The 23,030-nt window shown below is 37.3% G+C and overlaps 1 protein-coding gene across 2 annotated transcripts in view; it reads right to left on the bottom strand.

Annotated features, from left to right (window-relative positions):
* Positions 1 to 14,391: 14,391 nt before the first annotated feature.
* The window catches only part of LOC127442254 (voltage-gated potassium channel subunit beta-1-like), a 92,265-nt gene continuing 83,626 nt past the window's right edge, over positions 14,392 to 23,030 (bottom strand). For both annotated transcript variants that reach the window (XM_051700129.1, XM_051700130.1), the window contains 6 exons: positions 21,974 to 22,059; positions 21,492 to 21,612; positions 21,288 to 21,382; positions 20,554 to 20,674; positions 17,803 to 17,891; positions 14,392 to 17,038 (listed from right to left, as the gene is read on the bottom strand). In XM_051700129.1, the coding sequence (XP_051556089.1) occupies positions 16,949 to 17,038; positions 17,803 to 17,891; positions 20,554 to 20,674; positions 21,288 to 21,382; positions 21,492 to 21,612; positions 21,974 to 22,059 (602 nt within the window). In that variant the 3' untranslated portion in view covers positions 14,392 to 16,948. The remainder of the gene's footprint in view (positions 17,039 to 17,802; positions 17,892 to 20,553; positions 20,675 to 21,287; positions 21,383 to 21,491; positions 21,613 to 21,973; positions 22,060 to 23,030) is intronic.

The following is a 23,030-nucleotide window of genomic DNA, read 5'->3' as shown; positions in this document are numbered from 1 at the left end:
AATGCAGCATAACCGTGTACCCTGACGAAATGAAATTTATTGCAAGCAACATTTAAATCGCAAATATAATTAGATCCATTTTTCCAGGTATTATAGACCTCCTTGGTAGATTCATATGAAAAATTATAATTTTTGAATGTCTGTTCGGGAGACGTTCATTTCACAAAACAGTCATACTGCAGTTAAAATAAGGCTTGCTTGAGCATTAAGTGTCATTTGAAGTTCTGGCTTTCGTGCGTGGATGTGTTTTTAAAATGTCAATTGTTATTACTAGTTAGCTGCGACATAATGTATGATGCCCAAAGGCACAGGGTGTCTTATTCATTGTGAAACTGTGTTTTCTTAATGGCATGAATCACCCTGAAGGCCTAGACTTTAAATGCATGGCCCGCCAGAGTCTGAGACAGAGAAGATGTTTCCAATTGAGCAATAAACAACAGATGAAATGAGGGACTTAAATATAATTAAAAAAAATCTATTCTAGACTAAATCTTACGGACTGATGAAAAAAAATGTATAGTACCTACCAGATGGGTTCAAAAGTCTCCAAATATCTATAGGACCAAGATTTTTACACATCCTGTGAAGCGTCACTGTTGCTCTAGGGGGCTTACACGCTTTTGCTTCTCTATGATCAAGGACTGAGTCCATCAAAAGATTGAAGTCTCCTCCCAATATTATATCATGAGGGTGCCCAGCGGTTTGCAACATCCCTTCAAGATCTATAAAAAAGCCCTGATCATCAGCATTAGGTGCGTAAATATTAGCCAAAATCAACCTTTGCCCCTGAATTTCTGCTAAAACAATAATGACTCTTCCGAATTTATCTTTAATCTATTTGAGACATTTGAATTGTAGATGCATACTTATCAGTGTAATGACCCCCTCAATGCTCTTACTTGAGCCAGCACTAATGAAAACATGTCCACCACCTCATATCTTCCCAAATTTTTCAGCTTCCTGTGGGGAAAGATGCGTTTCTTGAAGAAACACTATATCATATTTCTTATGTTTAAGAAGAGAAATAACCTTCCATATTTTTATGGGGTGCCCCAACCCATTCACATTCCATGTGGAGAGAGACAATCCACTCATATTAACATTTGACATTTTGACATATTAGAAAATAGATTGTGTGTAAAAACAAAATTATAAAGACCACATTCCAACATTAGTGCAACAATCAAACCCAAATAACCCAATCACTCCAATATCCTGCAAGAAATACTCCACAAAACAAACTCCAGCCATTAGGAGGCATAAGCACAAAGAACATGCAGATTCATTCACAACACTGTCCCGAAGGAGTGTTATTCCACAAAACAAACTCCAGCCATTAGGAGGCATAAGCACAAAGAACATGCAGATTCATTCACAACACTGTCCCGAAGGAGTGTTATTCCACAAAACAAACTCCAGCCGCTAGGCGGAACCAGCACAAAAAGAAACAAAAAAGGAGCTCAGTTTCCTCGGACGGTCAAGTGGATGTTCAGTGAGTCAGACCCCTTGGCTGCAACTTGAGTACCACAAAATACTTAGTCCATAGACTTTATGAAGGACATTGCATACTGGGGATATGTAAATATTTTGCAGCCATCCTTAGCATCTGTTCTCGATTTGGCCGGGAACATCAGTGCAAAAGCGACCTTCCGTTGATGTAAGAGCTTCTTGCATGATCACGTTTCTCTTTTGTCGAATTCGCAAAGTCAGGGAACAAGAAAATGCTGTGGTTCTTCCAAGAAAGCCTTCCTTTACTCCTCGCCTCACGTAACACAAGATCTTTATCGGATGATCTCAGAAATTTGGCCAAAATTTATTGGGGCCTGTCTCCCTCAGTGGATCGCCAAGCCGGAACCCTGTGAGCTCGCTCGATTTACAGCTTATGGCCTATTATAACGATCAGACTCGGGAAGAGCCCGTCCAGGAATTTCACCATATTCCAACCTTCTTTGTCCTCAGGAATTCCAACAATTTGGACATTATTCTGCCAATTATGATTCTCCAGGTCCTCCAACTTTTTACAAAGTTTACAAATTACTATTACAATTTGAAAAAAATATTCAGAACTTCTTAAACTACTTCAAAGAGTTCTCATCAAAATATCCTCCATGTGCAGCAATGACAGCTTTGCAGATCCTTGGCATTCTAGCTGTCAGTTTGTCCAGATACTCAGGTAACATTTCACCCCACGCTTCCTGTAGCACTTGCCATAGATGTGGCTGTCTTGTCGGGCACTTCTCACACACCTTACAGTCTAGCTGATCCCACAAAAGCTCAATGGGGTTAAGATCCATAACACTCTTTTCCAATTATCTATTGTCCAATGTCTGTGTTTCTTTGTCCACTCTGACCTTTTCTGTTTCAAAAGTGTCTTTTTCTGACGAGTTTCTGACGAGTTTCTTTTTTTTTCGATCTGATATTGACCTTAAGACATGCCAGTCTATTGCATACAGTGGCAACTCAAAAACAAACACAAAGACAATGTTAAACTTCATTTAACGAACCAAATATGTTTCAGCTGTGTTTGATATAATGGCAAGTGATTGTCTAGTACCAAATTAGCAATTTAGCATGATTACTCAAGGATAAGGTGTTGGAGTGATGGCTGCTGGAAATGGGGCTTGTCTAGATTTGATAAAAAAGGACTTTTTTCAAATAGTGATGGTGCTGTTTTTTTACATCAGTAATGTCCTGACTATACTTTGTGATCAGTTGAATGCCACTTTGATGAATTAAAGTGCCGATTTCCTTCCGAAACAGCAAAATCTGTACATTATTCCAAACATTTGGCCACCAGTGTGTATATATATATATATATATACACACACACACACACAGATCAGCCACAACATTAAAACCACCTGCCTAATATTGTGTAGGTCCCCATCGTGCCGTCAAAACAGTGCATCTCAGAATAGCATTCTGAGATGATATTCTTCTCAGCGCAACTGTACAGAGCGGTTATCTGAGTTACCGTAGACTTTGTCAGTTCGAACTAGTCTGGCCATTCTCTGTTGACCTCTCTCATCAACAAGGCATTTCCGTCCACAGAACGGCCACTCACTGGATGTTTTTTTGTTTTTGGCACCATTCCGAGTAAATTCTAGAGACTGTTGTGCATGAAAATCCCTGGAGATCAGCAGTTACAGAAATACTCAAATCAGCCTGTCTGGCACCAACAATCATCCATGCGATTATCTAATCAGCCAATCGTGTGGCAGCAGTGCAGTGCATAAAATCATGCAGATACTGAACAGGAGTTTCAGTTAATGTTCACAAATGTGATCTCAGTGATTTGGACTGTGGCATGAATGTTGGTGCCAGATGGGCTGGTTTGAGTATTTCTGTAACTGCTGATCTCCTGAGATTTTCATGCACAACAGTCTCTAGAATTTACTTCAAATGGTGCCAAAAACAAAAGAAAACATCCAGTGAGGGGCAGTTCTGCAGATGGAAATGCCTTGTTGATGAGAGAGGTCAACAGAGAATGGCCAGACTGGTTTGAACTGACAAAGTCTACGATAACTCAGATAACTGATCTGTACAATTGTGGTGAGAAGAATAGCATCTCAGAATGCTATTCTGAGATGCGGGTTGGCACTGTTTTGGCAGCACAAGAGGGATGTACACAATATTAGGCAGGTGGTTTTAATGTTGTGGCAGATCGATGTATGTGTACATATATACAGTTTAATTCAGAAGTTTACATACACTTAGGTGTACAACAAAGTCAAGGTTTTGGAGTGGCCATCACAAAGCCCTGAACTCAAACCGATAGAAAATTTGTGGGCAGAACTGAAAAAGTGTGTGCAAGCAAGGAGGCCTACAAACCTGACTCAGTTACACCAGTTCTGTCTGGAGGAATGGGACAAAATTCCAGCAACTTACTGTGAGAAGCTGTGGAAGGCTACCCAAAACGTTTGACCCAAGTTAAACAATTTAAAGGCAATGCTACCAATTACTAACAAAGTGTATTTAAACTTCTGACCCACTGGGAATGTGATGAAAGAAATAAAAGCTGAAATAAATCATTCTCTCTACTATTATTCTGACATTTCACATTCTTAAAATAAAGTAGTGATCCTAACTGACCTAAGACAGGCAACATTGTCAAAAAATGTCAGGAATTTTTTAACCACTCCACAGATTTAATATTAGCAAACTATACTTTTGGCAAGGCATTTAGGACATCTACTTTGTGCATGACAAGAGTAATTTTTCCAACAATTGTTTACAGACAGATTGTTTCACATTTAATTTAATATATCACAAATCCAGTGGGTCAGAAGTTTACATACACTAAGTTAACTGTGCCTTTAAGCAGCTTGGAAAATTCCAGAAAATGATATCAAGCCTTTAGACAATTAGCTTCTGATAGGAGGTGTACTGAATTGGAGGTGTACCTTTGGATGTATTTTAAGGCCTACCTTCAAACTCAGTGCCTCTCTGCTTGACATCATGGGAAAATCAAAAGAAATCAGCCAAGACCTCAGAAAACAAATGTGGACCTCCACAAGTCTGGTTCATCCTTGGGTGCAATTTCCAAATGCCTGAAGGTACCACGTTCATTTGTACAAACAATATTATGCAAGTATAAACACCATGGGACCACGCAGCCATCATACCGCTCAGGAAGGAGACGCATTCTGTCTCCTAGAGATGAATGTAGTTTGGTGCGAAAAGTGCAAATTAATCCCAGAACAACAACAAAGGACTTTGTGAAGATGCTGGAGGAAACAGGTAGACAAGTATCTATATCCACAGTAAAACGAGTCTAATATCAACATAACCTGAAAGGCTGCTCAGCAAAGAAGCAACTGCTCCAAAACCGCCACAAAAAAAAGCCAGACTACAGTTTGCAAGTGCACATGGGGACAAAGATCTTATTATTTGGAGAAATGTCCTCTGGTCTAATGAAACAAAAATTGGACTGTTTGGCCATAATGACCATCGTTATGTTTGGAGGACATTTCATGTTTTCTTGGTTATATTACTGTTTTTTTTTGTGCTCTGACAATTTTGCTCATATTTTCATTTTTTTGTATGCTTACACTGTATTTTTCTTTGCTTTTGTTTCCAAATTCTGCGCTTGGTTTTCCAAAACTTGTGAGTAGAATTTCATGTAAATCAGGGGGTGTTTTGCGTCCCCATTGCGACTCCGACGGCTGCTGCTCAATCGCACGAAGTAGATGAAGATTTTTTTTTTATTGTATTTTTTTTTTTTTTTTTACAAATTAAACAATTTATAATATCAATATAGAAAGTATAAAAAATAAATAAAAATAAAATAGGGGGGTGGGGGTGGAACAAAAAGACTATACAAATAGTTAAGGGTTTAAATACAAACAGCTTTATGTTAAATTATACAAATTAAAGATCTTTACAAAACTTTTGGCTTTAATATTTTTACAAAGTTTAATCATGTTGTAATATCCTTGTAAGCCTATCAAAAATAGTTTAATATTGGGTTTCTTTTCTGACCATTTCAACTTATATAAAAAGAATCTTTCATAAATAATTATAACATTTACAATAAAAGAAAAGTTAACATCTTTGTTATTGTGATGAAAATAAAGTAAAACATTGTTTTCTCCAATGGAAAAAGTATCATTTGTTTTTCTACACATAAATTGAGCGACATCCTTCCAGAATCTTTTGACAAGATGGCAATTCCAAAATAGGTGGGATAATGTTTCTGGTTCAACTTTACAGAATGCACATTAATTATTAATTTCAATTTTACATCTTTTAGTAATATAATCTTTGACAGGATATATTTTATGAATAATTTAAAAAATTACCTCTTTAATTTTATTAGTTATAAGGTATTTATTACATTGATTCCATGTATTTTTCCAATGTATATATTCCAAATTAACATTCCAATATATGACATTAGGGGGAGTATTATTGCTTCTGCACATAGATCTGATATTGCTATTATTACATTTTCTAATATCTACACCTTCTAGAGGAATAAAAGCTATAAAATCTTCTTTTTTACAGATTGGAAAATCTGATAAATTCCTGAACAGCAATCCTACTCCTCCAGGGATGGATCTCAAGAGTTTTTCAAACTCTTTGTGACTAATGGAATTACCAAAACGGATCAAAAACTTTTTTTAAAGAACCATCTTAATTAATTGTATAACCCATATTATGTCTTTTTCGAACCAATCTTTTAGGAAAATTGTTTTTCTATTATATTTATATCTCTGTTATTCCAAATTGTATATTTGTGAGGTGAAAAATTATGTTTGTAGGGTCCACATAAGAAGTACCCGTCTATGAAAGTTTGACAGTTTCATTGGTAGTTTCCCAACATCAAAATTGCACTTCAGTAAAAACCCTAGTCCACCAACCTGTTGAAATATTAACTTTGGGAAAATATTCCACATAGAGTCTCGTTTTTTTAAAGATAAATTTGTATCCATTTTATCTTAAAAGTCCTATTTGATGTCTGGTAGTCCAAAGCATTTAGGCCTCCTTTTTCTTGGATATTACATATCTCTTTTTTTAGATAACGATGGCAGATGAAGATGGATAACCGTCAGTTGGCAAATCCTGGACAATCACAGGTAATTTAATATAACTATATTATTTGTGGTTGATAGATACGCTGCTTGTGTCTGTTTTGAGTATTTTCTGCCAGCTCTAGGAAACAATGTGTTGTCCGAGTAGGCCATTATCATAGTCCGTTAACACATGTGTCGAGTCAGCTGAATTTATTTAGCAGAGTCTTTAGTTTAGGCATTATTTAAGACTTCCTTGTTTGTAGGTTATTGGCTGCATATCTAAAAAACAAAACAAAAACAAGGCTGGGTTGGTGTGGATGTGTAACGTTTGGTAGCAGGCTGAAGACAGGCAGATGAAGATGATGAAGTGTGAGAACCCAAGTGCAGATTATTTACATAAGTGTTAACCAAAAACATGAATCCAAAACATAACAAACATAAACGACTTAACTTGACTACGTTACACAAAACAATACTCGACAAAGCACAATGGCAAACATGAGGGTTTAAATACATGGACATGGGCAAACACATGACAATGACAACCAATCACAAGACCAAACTAATAACAAGACTACTAAAACATGAACCAATGAAAAGACAAGACTAATAAACAAGATACTCAATAAACCATTAAAAACAAGACACATGAACAGGGGAAACACATGACAAGATCACATTAGGGAACAGGAAATCACATGACATGAACACATGACTATAAAACAGGAACTAAACTAAAAAAATAAAAGACATGAACACAAAACATGAACAAAACACATTTAAACGTGACATATCCCCCCCACAAGGGGCAGCTCCCGATGCCCAAACACAGACAAACAATAGGGAACTGGGGGGTGGGGGGGGGGTCCTTGAAACATGGCCTGATGAGACAGGGCGTGGAGCATGGCCTGGCGAGACAGGGCGTGGAGCATGAGACCAGGGTGGAGCCATGGAAGGTGGAGCCGTGAGAGGCTTGAGGGGCGGAGCCATGGAAGGTGGAGCCGTGAGAGGCTCGAGGGGCGAAACTGGGGAACCTGGAGCCCGGAGAGTAGCCAAAGGCTCGAAGGGCCAGGGTGGAGCCGGAGGCTCGGAGGACCAAGGCAACGGCGGAGGTTCGGAGGACCAAGGCGGAGCTGGGGGATCGGAAGACTGAGGCGGAACCGGTGGGGCTGAGGACAAAGGCGGAGCCATAGGGATGGAGGTCCCCGTGGAGCTGAAGGATCGGAGGATTCTTTGCTTCAACGGAAATGTCTAAAAAAAAAAATGACGCCAATTTTCCCATAAATATGATGTTCAAACGCAAGTAATGTTAATTCCCAAGTTGAAGTACCTCAGTAGATGGGTGCAGAGTATATAATATGTATTGTCTCATTTAAACGAGATTTGTTTAAAGGAGGACGCTCACCTCCCCTCTTCGAATGATTGGCTAGAGGATGAGCTGTCGATCAAGAACTAGTGTATGGAATACACTTTCCTACCAATATGTAGGAAATCATGAGCACTCACTTTAAAATGAAGACTCCAGTCATATCAGTAACCTTATAAAAGCTGTTTTATTCTACATGGAGAGGGTCCGCACATGGGGGCTGCCATGTTAGAATCACATGACCAGCTGAATACTACTCGCTTTATCTCAGTAACTGTCCTGTTATTTGACACTTTCGCTCATTGATTAAATTAATCATGGATGACTGTGAATATACAATTTCTACAATGGCATCTGTAACTGAGAACTATTGATTTTAAATGATGCTGCATCCAAGCCGCTAGGTGTCAGCGTAATTCCAAGATGACACAAAGACAAAAGTTACTGAGTGCACCTTTAAAAATAGAAAAGCATGTTAACAAATAGATTGCAATTATTTTTTATTGAAGATCATTTCAATGACATAATACGATTAATACAAAGGCTTTACAAAGCCTGAACACCGTTTGAAATAAAAACAGTTGTTGACAGCCAAAGCAAACTGTAATGCTGCCAATATCAATTTATCCATAGGATAAATATAGAAACTTTAAAAATAATAAAAATATACATTATTTAAAAGGTTTAAAATCAACCTAAAATAATTTTTTTCTGATTCTTTTAAAAGTTCTGAAGGCCTGACCCTCATCCAATTCTAGTACATGTCAAATGTTTGGCTGCTGGTTTCTTACGATCCTAAGATCTACAAACAGCAAGATCTCTAAACATATCAGAATACAATATTTTAAACCTCTACAATTGGTGAAATGCATAATATTTAATAAATAATTACAGCACTCCTCCTCTTCTTTCACCAAAGACAGATAAAGCTGTTTTTTAGCAACACAGGTGGCTTCCTTTCCCATACACACAGTCACACTTTATTTTTCCTCTTTGGACAGATTTTATCATGATGGACGGCAGCAGGTGTGGACAGATGGCTTTGGAGAGATTGTGCACTAGTGTTCATGGTGACATTAGATGTAATGCCAAAATCAATTGGGCAGAATGCAGTAAAATGCTTCTTATTGAACAGCTCTTCACTCATCTGTGAGATATTTCAGCAGTTCAGACTGCAGTGTTGCCATTGTTCTCCTCTGCTCCTCATCCTCCTCTTCATCCTCATCCTCCAGAGGAGTATCCTCAGATGTGCTCAGATTGTTGTCTGGGTCGAGGTAGATGATGTCTGCCTGGTGCACACATGTGCTGGACTCCACAAGCTCTGTGGATTCTGAAATATATTGTCAAAATAATATGCTCCCATTTAATTTTTCATGGTAGGTATAATGTATAGGGAATGACCAGGTCCAGACAGAATCTGCTAATTTTCTGCAATGACTTGCTAAATGGATTTAAACATGGTAAAATGTGTTAAATGGAGCTGAGAGTACTAAAATGTCATTGGTAGTTGAACGCATAATCAAATTAGCAAAAATATTTAATAAACACTCAAGGGGAGGGGATGTGAAGAACTTTGTTGAGCATTAAAATTCTGTGGGTGCGAATTCCACGTTGGCCTGGAAATTAGGTTTCTTACCATTGCTGGAGGGGAAGACCTCTTCCCAGGAGTACTCTGCTAGGTTTATGGGCTGCCGAATCCATGGCAACTTCAAGATTCATTCTCTGATCAACTGCTGGGTGCAAAAGACCAGCCAACAGTCCATGCAACTAAAAAAAAAAAAAAAAAAACATAAAGCATCAGGTTGTTATCAAGTTATGAAGCCAGGATCTACACAATTAGTCATGCGTCTCCAATCCTACAAGGCTGAGATTAATTTGGGCTCCACACCTGTGGATATCTGGCAGGGAGGGTTGAGTTGCGCATGCAGGGTTTCCTCCACACAGCAAAATGGATTTTCACTGAACAGTAAGGTGTATAAGAGCACTCCCATAGACCACATCTCCAGTTCTGGACCCTCATACCTACACACAAAATTATTTCAATTATTAAATATATATGGACACAAAAGTCCTTGAAGTGGAACTGAGATTGGCTGTCTGATGTTACAGTACATACGGGTTTCCCTGAAGGTGTAGAAGAGTTTTCTGGGTCCCAGCAAAGCAGCTGAACCAAAATCAATCAGTTGTATATGAAAGTGGAAGTTTATGATGATATTTTCATCCTTTATGTCCCTGTGGAGCAATCTTTTCCCATGTAGGTAGCTCACCGCTGCTACCAACTGCATGCAAACATATGCAGAAATGTGTCAGGCAAAAGTGAAAGAATTACTGAATAACTTTATTCAAGACCACACATCAGAATGTATGATTACAATTGACTAGGCATATGGTGGTATTCGGTATATCACGGTAATTAACATTTTAGATGACTTTTTAGCCAAATTGTCCGATCGCACAGTTGTTTATTTCCCCATCAACAAATCAAGATTCACAACACTACGTGTATGTGGCACAAATGACACAAGCACACTTAGATGTAAACAAAAGCAATGTGGAGAAGAAGCATGGCTGAAGGAGGAAACACTGCCAAGCCTTTATTCGCCTTCTAATATGGTTAATTTAGAAATGTGGAAGTATTTTGTATTCCATAAAAATGCAGAGCGATTATTGGTCCCTTTGTGTAAAACAACTGGCAGCGAAACACAGGAACACTTCCAACATGTTCGCTCATCTACAGGACAGGTAAGTCCAAACTGTTTTGAAACTGAGAGACAACACTGTAACAGACAATTAGCTTAGTGACAACTAAGATGACAAAGAAAGTGAACTGTTGTTTCCATTTGCAGATAATGTGTAGCTTGCTTTCAAGTGGCCAAAGAGTAGTTTGCTAAAACTCTGGTAGCTACACAGTAACGTTTGCGTCTTGTAGTAACAACTAAAATACAGTTGCAATCAGCTAATACGAAGTCTTGTAATTAATAATGGAAATGTGGCACAATGATTTTTTTATTATTATTATTTATTATTTTAATAATTGTTTTATTATTAAATTATTGAACTTAATTTCAATATTACATTCAAATTGGAATGCCACACAATCGTACGTTGCGATACAGTGTGAGTGAAGTTGCAGTTATTAAACTTGTAGCTAGCTCCCAGAGATATACAGTTGAAGTCAGAAGTTTACATACACCTTAGCCAAATATATTTAAACTCAGTTTTTCACAATTCCTGACATTTAATCGTAGAAAACATTCCCTGTTTTAGGTCAATTAGGATCACAATTTTAAGAATGTGAAATGTCAGAATAATAATAGAGAGAATGATTTATTTTAGCTTTTATTCCTTTCATTACATATCCAGTGGGTCAGAAGTTTACATACATTTTGTTAGTATTTGGTAGCATTACCTTTAAATTGTTTAACTTGGGTCACACATTTTTGGGTAGCCTTCCACAAGCTTCTCACAATAAGTTGCTGGAATTTTGGTCTATTCCTCCAGACAGAACTGGTGTAACTGAGTCAGGGTTGTAGGTCTCCTTGCTTGTACAAGCTTTTTCAGTTCTGCCCAAAAATTTTCTATTGGATTGAGGTCATAGCTTTGTGATGGCCACTCCAATACATTGACTTAGTTGTCCTTAAGCCATTTTGCCACAACTTTGGAGGTATGCTTGAAGTCACTGTCCATTTGGAAGATCCATTTGCGACCGAGCTTTAACTTCCTGGCTGATGTCTTGAGATGTTGCTTCAATATATCCACATATATTTCCTTCCTCGTGATGCCATCTATTTTGTGAAGTGCACCAGTCCCTCCTGCAGCGAAGCGCCCCCACAACATGATGCTGCCACCCCCATGCTTCATGATTGGGAAGGTGTTCTTCGGCTTGCAAGCCTCACCCTTCTTCCTCCAAACATAACAATGCTCATTATGGCCAAACAGTTCAATTTTTGTTTCATTAGACAAGAGGACATTTCTCCAAAAAGTAAGATCTTTGTCCCCATGTGCACTTGCAAACTGTAGTCTGGCTTTTTTATGGCATTTTGGAGCAGTGGCTTCTTCCTTGCTGAGCAGCCTTTCAGGTTATGTCGATATAGGACTCATTTTACTGTGGATATAGATACTTGTCTACCTGTTTCCTCCAGCATCTTCACAAGGTCCTTTGCTGTTGTTCTGGGATTGATTTGCACTTTTTGCACCAAACTACGTTCATCTCTAGGAGACAGAATGCGTCTCCTTCCTGAGCAGTATGGTGGATGCGTGGTCCCATGGTGTTTATACTTGAATACTATTGTTTGTACAGATGAACATGGTACCTCCAGGTGTTTGGAAATTGCTCCCAAGGATGAACTAGACTTGTGGAGGTCCACAATTGTTTTCTGAGGTCTTGGTTGATTTCTTTTGATTTCCATGATTTCAAGCAAAGAGGCACTGAGTTTGAAAGTAGGCCTTAAAATACATCCACAGGTACACCTCCAATTCAGTACATCTCCTATCAGAAGCTAACTGGCTAATTGCCTGAAGGCTTGACATCATTTTATGGAATTTTCCAAGCTGCTTAAAGGCACAGTTAACTTCCGTATGTAAAATTTTGACCAACTGAAATTGTGATATAGTCAATTAAAAGTGAAACAATCTGTCTGTAAACAAATGTTGGAAAAATTACTCGTGTCATGCACAAAGTAGATGTCCTAAACGACTTGCCAAAACCATAGTTTGCTAATATTAAATCTGTGGAGAGGTTAAAAAATTAGTTAGACTGACTTCAGCCTAAGTGTATGTAAAATTCTGACTTCAACTTTACATGCAGTATAAGCAACTGGCTTGCTATCCAGAAAAACATGCATACTATTGTTGTAGCCTAGTCAGCTGACTTAATTTTTTTTAATTTTGTTTTAATTTTCTCCCCAATTTGGAATGCCCAATTCCAAATGCATTCTAAGTCCTCGTGGTGGCGTAGTGACTCGCCTCTATCCGGGTGGTGGAGGACGAATCTCAGTTGCATCCGCGTCTGTGACCGTCAACCCGCGCACCTTATCACGTGGCTTGTTGAGTGCATTACCGCGGAGACATAGCGCTTGTGGAGGCTTCACGCCATCCACTGCGGCATCCACGCAAAACTCACCACGTGCCCCACCGAGAGCAAACCACATTATAGCGACCACGAGGATGTTACCCCATGTGACTGTATCCTCCCTAGTAACTGGGCCAATTTGGTTGCTTAGGAGACCTGGCTGGAGTCACTCAGCACTCCCTGGGATTTGAACTCGTGAACTCCAGGGTTGGTAGTCAGCGTCTTTACTCGCTGAGCTACCCAGGCCCCCAGCTGACTTAATTTTATTGCCGCATAACGTTGCTGAGACTAGACCTGACCAAGTGAAGCAACCCCAGATCATAACACTGGCTCCAGAGGCTTGTACATTACAGTGGGCACTATGCATCTTCTTACCCTGATGTGCCCATCACTTTGGAATAGGGTAAATCTGGACTATATAGTTTCTATGGAGACACATAAAGTGTGTTTGTTATTCAGTATTTTCCACTGCTTCAAGTGACCTACTTTTCTCCATTCAGTTATGATCAGAGATTATTTAGCAGAGATGGGCCACTTCTATTCAAATGAATGGTAGAAACTGGAACGCTCAACCAAGAAGCTCTGAGCGCTCAACGGTCAACGGATGTAGAAAGAAAGTCCCGCCAGTTAAAAGAGCCAATCGCCTATTAGATACAGACATCACCTGTAAATCAATTTAAGAACGCGCATGCGCATTAGCTATACAAGCCGGGAAAATTGCGTTTTTTTTTTTTTTTTTAATAGCGTAATCTGAGGTATAGAATCACAATTTATGATTCCAGTACTGTCAGATGTTATTGCTGATTTGAAATATGTTCTTTAATAGTAATCTTGACCAACTGTTTTTGAGAGTTTGGTCTTTCTCCATTCAAGTACTGGCGTGACTGAAAATAGTCTGAAAATAGTGTTCCAAAGATGGCCGACAGCAGACTGACTTGCTAGATAAACTTTGGTTATGACCTTGTTTTTGTTCTATATATTTGATTGTTTTGTTTTATACTTTCCTACACTTTGCAAGTTATTATTTGCAACTTTAAGGGATATTCACCCAAAAGTGAAAGTTCTGTCATCATTTACTCACCCTGATGTTTTTCCAAACCTGTATGACTTTCTTCTGTACAACACAAAAAGATGTTAGGCAAAATGTTAACATCAGTTACCATTCGCTGTCATTGCATCTTTAATATGAATGGGGAATGAGGCTAACATCCTGCCTAACATCTGTTTTTGTGAATCCACAGAAGAAAGTCATATAGGTTTGAAACAACATGAGGATGAGAAAATGATGACAGAATTGTAAGTTTTTTAGTAAACTATCCTGAGCAACAACTATTGTAGCAATGTTTTAGCAACATCAAACAGCAATATAGTTTAACAGTAATTGATTAGAAAAGACATTTAAAAAGAATAAAAGTAAACAAAACTGGAGATGCACATTTTTATTCTATGTTAAACGCACTCTGCACAATGCATAAATTAACAGCTTTATCATTTTCAAGTTTGTAAAAATGTTGACCCCACTTGTGGATATTTTTTCACTCTTTGAATCTCAAGTATGTACTGCTTAGCAGTTCAAAGGTTTGCAAATACAGCAGCAAGCATGTCTTTAACCAGTGTCATTTGCTGAAAAAGCAATTGAACAAACTAAGCTATTTATAATGTTAATTAAAAGCAGCAGGAAAAAAAGAACTTTGGACAGATCAGACATTGCACAAATGTGAGGGATTACAGAGAAAAACACACACAAACAGTCATTAGCTCATTTAAAGATAATTGAGACAAAATGTGGAACATTTTGGACAACATATTAACATAATAACAGCCCACTCTGCTGTTGATGGCTTTTTAATCCAACACATATATGTTTGCACACATTGCTTAACCCTTCTACTGTCTTCTGTCATTTTTGACTGATTTGATTTTAGAGTGGTACAAGGCTTGGTGACTTTTCCTGCAATTGCCATCTGAACACAGAAAAAAAAAAATAAAATAAATAAAAATCTGAATTGATTCTATGGATCTGAGTGGTTTTATCAAACAGTGTTACACCTTTCGTATTCCTGGGCCAATTTGACAGAGCATAAGAAAAAACAAAGAATTAGACTTTAACACACGTTAACACACACACATTAACACACACACACACACACACACTATCTATCTATCTATCTATCTATCTCCCTCTCTCACACACACACCCACATATATATACATTATACACTTCCGGTCAAAAGTTTTGAAACACTTGACTGAAATGTTTCTCATGATTTTAAAAATCTTTTGATCTGAAGGCGTATGCTTAAATGTTTGAAATTCGTTTTGTAGACAAAAATATAATTGTGCCACCATATTAATTTATTTCATTATAAAACTAAAATGTAATAAAAAAAAATGAAATTGATGAATTGGACCAAATAATAAAGAAAAGCAGCCAATAAGTGCCCAACATAGATGGGAACTCCTTCAATACTGTTTAAAAATCATCCCAGGGTGATACCTCAAGAAGTTGGTTGAGAAAATGTCAAGAGTACATGTCTACAAATTCTAGGCAAAGGGTGACCACTTTGAAGATGCTAAAATATAACACAGTTTTTATTTATTTTGGATTTTTAGTCACAACATAATTCCCATAGTTCCATTTATGTTATTCCATAGTTTTAATGACTTTACTATTGTTCTAAAAAAAATATATATATATAATAAAGAATGAGTAAGTGTTTCAAAAATTTTGACCGGTAGTGTATATACAAACCTAAGGCGTGGGAGCCACACCATCCAGACAAAACACTTCTATCTATTATTTTATGTAAAGTTATTAAAAGTTGATTTTAAAGACATTATTATATATTATTACAAACAAGACTTTATTATACTTCTTCAGTGTTTATTACTGTTTTTTTTTTAATAAATAATTTGTTTCTTGCTGTTCATTATCTTTCTTTTCATTATCTTGCTGTTCGTTATCTAATAAATGGTTCATAACAAAACGCTTACTCTAAGTATTCTCTTCGTAACACCATGGTCAAGTCTGACTGCAAACATAAAATAAATGCTAAACTTTTAATAACAATAAGACTTTGATAATTTTTAAATATATATCCAAATTCATAACTTAATATCTAGAACTTTGTTTCAACAGTGGTCTGCAGTGACCAGGCAGCATGTGTGTATCGCTGCAGCCATCTACTGGTTATAATTGTCATTTCATGGAAATGTATGTATAAATTTTTTCCAGCAGATAGCAACAGATGCTCCAAATCCATGACATATTTCGATATTTTCTTATTTTTCATTTTATATGAAAATAAGTGGTGTAAATAGTAATTTAGAGGTATATTAGGTCTAAATACCATTATATTCCCAAATAAATGCATAAGTTTAGTGTTTTGACTTTAGTGAAGTTAGTTTTATTACATTTCTAAAAAAAAAAAAATAAAAAAAAAATACATGATTACTGTATCCAGTCAAATTTGACTGGGAATTGTCAGCCTGTAACGAAGACTGTGGAAGGGTTAAACAGTTCAACTCTACATGCTGCACTGCCTTATGTCACAGCTCTTAGTTTTTACATACTCAGCATAATATGCAGTGTTTTCTCCTACAGTATGTTCATTTAATAGACAATAATTCACTAGGCCCTGTCATTTATCTCTCTGTCTACCCATTTTTTAGGATCTCCAGAGGTCAAGGGTCAAGACCAGGTTCACTTTGGCACATATGGGAGATGGACAGCTGAATGCATACTGTAATCCTATGGACAAGGGTCCAAAATCTTCTGTGCTTCATGGGCAGGTGTGTCTCCACAGAGATCTTCACGCAAGGATGAGCTCAGGTTTAGGTCAAACAGAAGCATGCATAACACTTTAGCATTTCTACTGTAATAGTAACAGTGGATCTCTGCAGGAGAAGATGAGATGGTGGAATGCGGACACCTGCCGACACAAGAGGGCTGGCATGGGATCCTGAGTCTCAAGGTGTACAGGTTCACAGGAAGGCCTAGTGATGATAGTCTTTCTTACTGTGGGGGTGGTTGCCCAGGATTTTGTCGATGTCCGAGGCCACGTGTGAGGTGATCTTTGAAAGAACCTGTCAGCAAGAATGTAACGAATCACACAGGTCATGAAACAGAATCACAGGAAAAACCAGAACACACCATCTTAAAGGAGTAGTTCACTCAAAAATGAAAATTCTGTCATTGTTTATTCACCCTCATGTCATTCCTAAGCCATATATTTTTCTGTATTTATTGGAACACTGAGATATTTCAAAGATTGTTTAAGATGCTCTTTTTCCATACAATAAAAGTAAATGAGGACTGAAATTTAAGTCATTATTCGATGAAAATATCTTCTTTTTTGTTCCACAGAATACAGAAAGTCAAAGGTCTGGAACAGCAAGAAAGTGAATAAATGAAGACAGAATTTTTTTCGGGCAATTGGTTTCTTTAAAGTAGTCAGTCTTGGTTTTTAACCATGGTAGCTGGTCTGTTGCTGGTCCAAGGTGGTCTACTACATACAGTAGCTCTAACCAGCTTGAATAAGATCTACCAAGTTGACCTCAACCTGACCAGATTGTAGTCCTGTTGATTTACTAACTAGACCAGCTTGGACCAGTTGGAAACTGAAACTGATTCTGGTTTAGTTGAACTTTCCAACAGTGTGTGAAAATTTTGCATTTTGCTGCAGCACATAAAATAAAAATATTCTGTGTTAGATACATTAAATGTAAAATCAGCCACAGGCAGCCTGTGAGACTGAGAAGAAAGGTGTTAAGAGATAAAAGCACAGCTGTAACAGGCCACCATTCCACAGTATGTGAGTGGATTTGAGATATCTTGGTAAATCTCTTGCCTGTATCGCCCCCAGGTTCTCAGTGAGCTGCGCAGGGTTAGAGGTCCCTAGGAGAACAGAACTCACTCCTTCATTACGGAGGCACCAGGCTACAGGGAATACATAAAACACATTTATGAGAAATTTGTGCTGTGGTCCAGTATGCATGAAAGTTTCAGACAGGTGAATCATGTGATCCTCACTTGAGCTGGTGGGATTCTGATTTGGTGCTGCTTCCAAATGTTACTGTAAGCATTATTTATATAGGACTTGTTTTGGTTATTTATTTAATTAATTTTTTGTCAAACTAAAGACCAGAGATATAAGACAGAAAATGAGATTTTTAAATACAGTGCAAATTCCAATCATAAGTGAGCATCCCTATACTCTTGTACAGTTGCAATCAAAATTATTCAACCCCCCCTGACCAATACATTCTAAAACCTCAGTAAACAGTCAAAGTAAGTTTTTAATACACATTTGAGTGATTTTGAGAACAAAGAGTTCAGTTTACCCAAATTTTAAAATAAAAAATAACTAATTCTCTCCACAAATGTCATGTCAAAAATATTCAACCCCCAAAGTCAATCATTTGTGGAGCATCCTTTATCCTTAATAACAGCAAATAAATGTTTCTCAGACTTCGGACACCACTATTAGAATTTTTATACATTTCTCATGAGCAAAAGCTTCCAGCTCATTGACATTCTTTGGTTTCTGTGCTGCCACTGCTTCCTTGAAATCCCAACAAAGGTTTGCAATGGGATTTTAATGATGGACTGAAAGGACCATTTAAGAACATTCCACGACCTATCCCTGAACCAGATTTTGGACAACTTGGATGTATCCTTGGTGTCATTGTCTTGCTGGAAAGTCCAGTGATCACAGAGCTTCAATATACACACTGAAGTCATCACATTTTTCATGCCAAAATGGCCTGATACATGAAAGAATCCATGGTGTCAGTCATATAGTCAGGATAGCCGTTTCCTGCAGCTGCAAAACACCCCAATAACAGGACTGACCCCCATCCATTGACTGTGGGGATGGTGTCGTTCTTGTCATCACCTTGTCATCTTACTCCAGACATACTGCTGACCCATGGGTCTAAAACTCATTTTCAGTTTAGTGTCATACGTCTATAAAACCTTCTCTCAGGACTCCACAGGTCTTTCCTAATTACTTCTTGAATATTCAAGTCAACCTTTCCCTTGGTGAAGTTTTGCTTTCTTCCACACCCCAAGAAGGTTGCTGTTGTACCATATTTAAAAAATGTATGAATGGTGCTGCCAACCTTGTCTATTGGAAATTGAAGTTTTAGAAATGTACTTTTAGCCATGACCTTTCTTGTGTAATGAAATAACCTCCTCTATTAGCTTTTGAGACAGCTTATTTTTAATTGCATTTTTTGCATAGAAATACATTTTTGCTTTCAACACTAAACTTAAATTTGAAAACTTAAATAAGTGCCATTGCAGACTGATGACTTAATTTTGTTTTAAAACAATTACCTGTGTAGCCTTACATATTTTAAAAACAGCTACATGCAATAGTGGTTGAATAATCATGACATGGCTGTATTTTTAAAAAATCTTGCTATTTAGAAATATTAGGTTATATATTCACACTATGGTTTTGAATGTGTCACTCAACTGATATAGATGTAAAGTTTAAAAATTCTGGGTCATCAGAAAAGCTTATCTTTGTAAATCCTCACTGTCTTGGGGGGGGGGTCTACAGTGATGATAGATAAGGAAGAAATAAGGAAGGTAAATAATAAAAACTAAATAAATAAATAGGTAATTGAATAAATACATTTGACCAAACACACACACACACACAAAAAATGTTTTAAATAAAAGTAGTGAAAGAAATAAAAATATTTTATTTTCTTCATTTTATCACCCTAATGTTGTTCCAAACCCCTATGACTTTCTTCTCTCTCCATGTAGCACAAAAGGAGATGTTAGGCAGAATGGCAGCCTCAGTCACCATTCACTTACACTGTATGGAACAAATTTGCAAAAAATGAATGGTGACTAATGTTCTGGCTAACAACTCTTTTTGTGTTCCACAGATGAAAGAAAGTCATAAGGTTCTGGAACAACATGAGGGTGAGTAAACGATTAAAATATATATATATATTTCTTTCACTTTCCTTTAATTTTAATTATTTTTTGTTTTGTTTTGAAAATGTATTTATTTATTTAGTCTTTAGTATTTTCCTTCCTTCACCCAAAAATGCTAATCCTGTCTTCAATTACTTGCCCTCATGTAAGTGATTGATGACAGAATCTGCATTTTTGGGTGAACCATTTAAGTTAAAGAGTACCATCAAGCTTTTTTGAAAATCATAAAAAGCTTTCCAAATTAACCAAACCATGTTTTCAAAAGAAATACATGATGTTGTCATCCCTTTTATCCATTTTACTTATATTTCCAAGAACAGGCAATAATCTACTTAGCCTCCAACAAACAAAGAATTAACAAAGAACCCTCATATTTGGTAACATTCTAATCCTGTGAGTAAATGTCAGGATTTGCGATTTAGAAAAAGGTTTGTTTTTCAGTGAGGAGAAAACATAAACTAATCTACTGCATAAACATATCTATTGCATCAAAAACGTATTTTTGGGCCCGACAATTAGCATTTTCCTCAGGTCTGTATGCAGAAAACAGAATAGCTGAACAGTTGAATCTCTATTGCAGCAATAAAAGGTGGCAAACTGTGACAGTTGAATTGAAATGGGCAAATTTTTTTTTTTGACCCACCGATTGCAAGTTGTGGCAGGGTACAGCTGAGCCTCTCAGCAATGTGGGTCAATTCCTTAAGCTTGGTCTGCTGCTTTCTGCCATCGTCACTCAGAATCTTCTCCTTCAGCCACTGGTATGACTGCACAGAGTCAAAAGAGATCACAGACAACCTCACAGACAGACCCACACCAAATCTGCCCTGACAGAGCTGCGGTCTTCAAACCTGTATTTTAACTGAAGCTGCAGTTGGATTTGTATGGTGTAATGGTGTGTAAAGGATCTAGTACAGACTTAACACAGTGATTCTAAATTCAGTCCTGTGTAGAGGAGTTCCAAAAATCATAATTCTGACCTAAGTCAGATAATTCAGCTCCAAGAGGTAAGTCTATGAATTTAGTGCACTGTAAGATAATTTAAATTATTAGCTTTTATATTGTTATTGTACTAGAGCCAGAAGAAATTATTAAAATATTATCTGCACCGATGTATCAGCCACCATGTTTATTATCTATCAATCCACCAATTACTGACCAATTTAAAACCATTAATAGAAACTGCTTGTATAAATATACAAGCGGGATATTGATATGAGATATCGAATCACTTAATCCATTCATAGATTGTCCTACTTAACTATGCTTTGTTCTTGTTCTTGTGTTTCTGGCACTATGTCAGTTTTTTTACTCAACAGGACAACTTCCATCTGTTTTTCGCATATGACGGGTCTGCTACAACAAACAGGCCTGAAGTACCTTCAAAGAGGCCCTGGAGGATTCTGGAATGCAGTTCTCATACTTTCCTGTAATGATCCCACAAGCCAGAGGGGACCAGGACACCACACCAACACCTGACGAGCAAAACTGTGTTTAGCGCAATATGAACTTCCTTATTGGGCTGTCTCAGAGGTCAAATCTCAGTCATGCATATTTGTGTGCATGCATGCATATATTGTATACCTATCTTATGGTACAGTTCAGGCAGTTGCATTTCTACTTTATCCCTCTGAAAGAAATGATACTCCGCCTGTTCACACACAGGAGGAATCAGATTAAATTGCCTCGCTACAGAGTACGCCTCCTACAGGGAGAGAAAAAGAGAGAAGAAAAAGAAGATGAGAACAAATAAACTCAAAATCTCACTATTTTTATTCGATCTCCAAACAATGTTGGGTCCCGCCAAACTCTGAACGCCCAATCGCACTGTCATGGGCAATTAAAAAGTAAACAGACATAAAAAATAAATAAATAAATAAACTGTTCTTGTTGACAGAATGGAAATAAATATGACAGTATGAAATACAATTATAAAAAGCACCAAATTTAATAACAGAGAAGAAACAGAGAAAGCAAGCAAGCAAGAAAGAGTGCACAGAACAAGAACCAGAATTAGATTAAGAGAGAAATGTCATGGAAATATCATGTTTCTCCTCTCTACTCACCATGATCTCCATAGCTGACCAGCGTGACGTTCCCCAGTACATGGACATACCATGATTAATGACGTGAGTCATGGCTCTCACAATCTCTGAAACACACAGCCACAGACAAAAATATGAGCCACTTATGAAACAGCTTTTGCCAGAGAAATTCAGTTTGTTTTAGACCTCTGTGCCTGGTCACCATTAGATGGCACTGTCTTCATCCTCTATGACACAAACAGAGTTACAGGAAGGATCAACTCTACTAAAGCTAAAGAGCAGAAGAGCTATTTCACAGCCGTCTGATTTAACAGGATTAGCCTATACTGTACATGAGAGGCATTTCAGCCGTTAGTCAGACAACGGCTCAGTATTTCAGTTAGAAAGATCCAACGCATAGTCTAACGTGCAATGTTTTGAAAGTTCCCAATATGACAAATTCAAGGAGAACAGCCCAACCTTAAGCCATTCTAAACCTTTTTTTTTTATCTGACAAAAGAAAATATTTTTTCATTATTAAACATTTAACAACCTACATCACAAAGATCATCATCTCTCTCTTAGGGCAGAAAAGTGAAATGAGTTAATAAAGAGTTTGCACATGATTCTTAATCATTTCAATGTATTTTAAGAACTGACAGACTCAGACCTACTTTAAATTAAGATATGACACAAGTACCAAAATATATAACTCTCTAAAAGAGAGAAAAAACTAAACATTTCACATAATCTGCATTATAAACATTCAACATACTTTCATTTATCCATTTATTCGTATTCATTTATCAATCCTTAATTCGTGAGTGTTAATGTCATGGGTTTTGGCTCATTTTCAGAGTTTAATCAATGTCTTCTGAAGCGATCCAGTTGGTTTTGGGTGAGAACAGACCAAAATATAACTCCTATTTCACTGTAGGCCCCTACATCCTGTCAGCAGTCTCCTTGGCGATCATGATTTCAAGCTCAATTACACTTCCTATAGCGCCATCTAGCACTCTGCACATGCGTCAAACACTAGGAAGTGTAATCGAGCTTGAAATCATGATTGTGCCTAGAGACCGCAATGACAATTTATAAA

The sequence above is a fragment of the Myxocyprinus asiaticus genome, chromosome 6, assembly GCF_019703515.2.
Source record: "Myxocyprinus asiaticus isolate MX2 ecotype Aquarium Trade chromosome 6, UBuf_Myxa_2, whole genome shotgun sequence".
In the NCBI taxonomy this organism is placed as follows: Eukaryota; Metazoa; Chordata; class Actinopteri; order Cypriniformes; family Catostomidae; genus Myxocyprinus; species Myxocyprinus asiaticus.
This window is presented reverse-complemented; position numbering and strand designations above follow the sequence as displayed.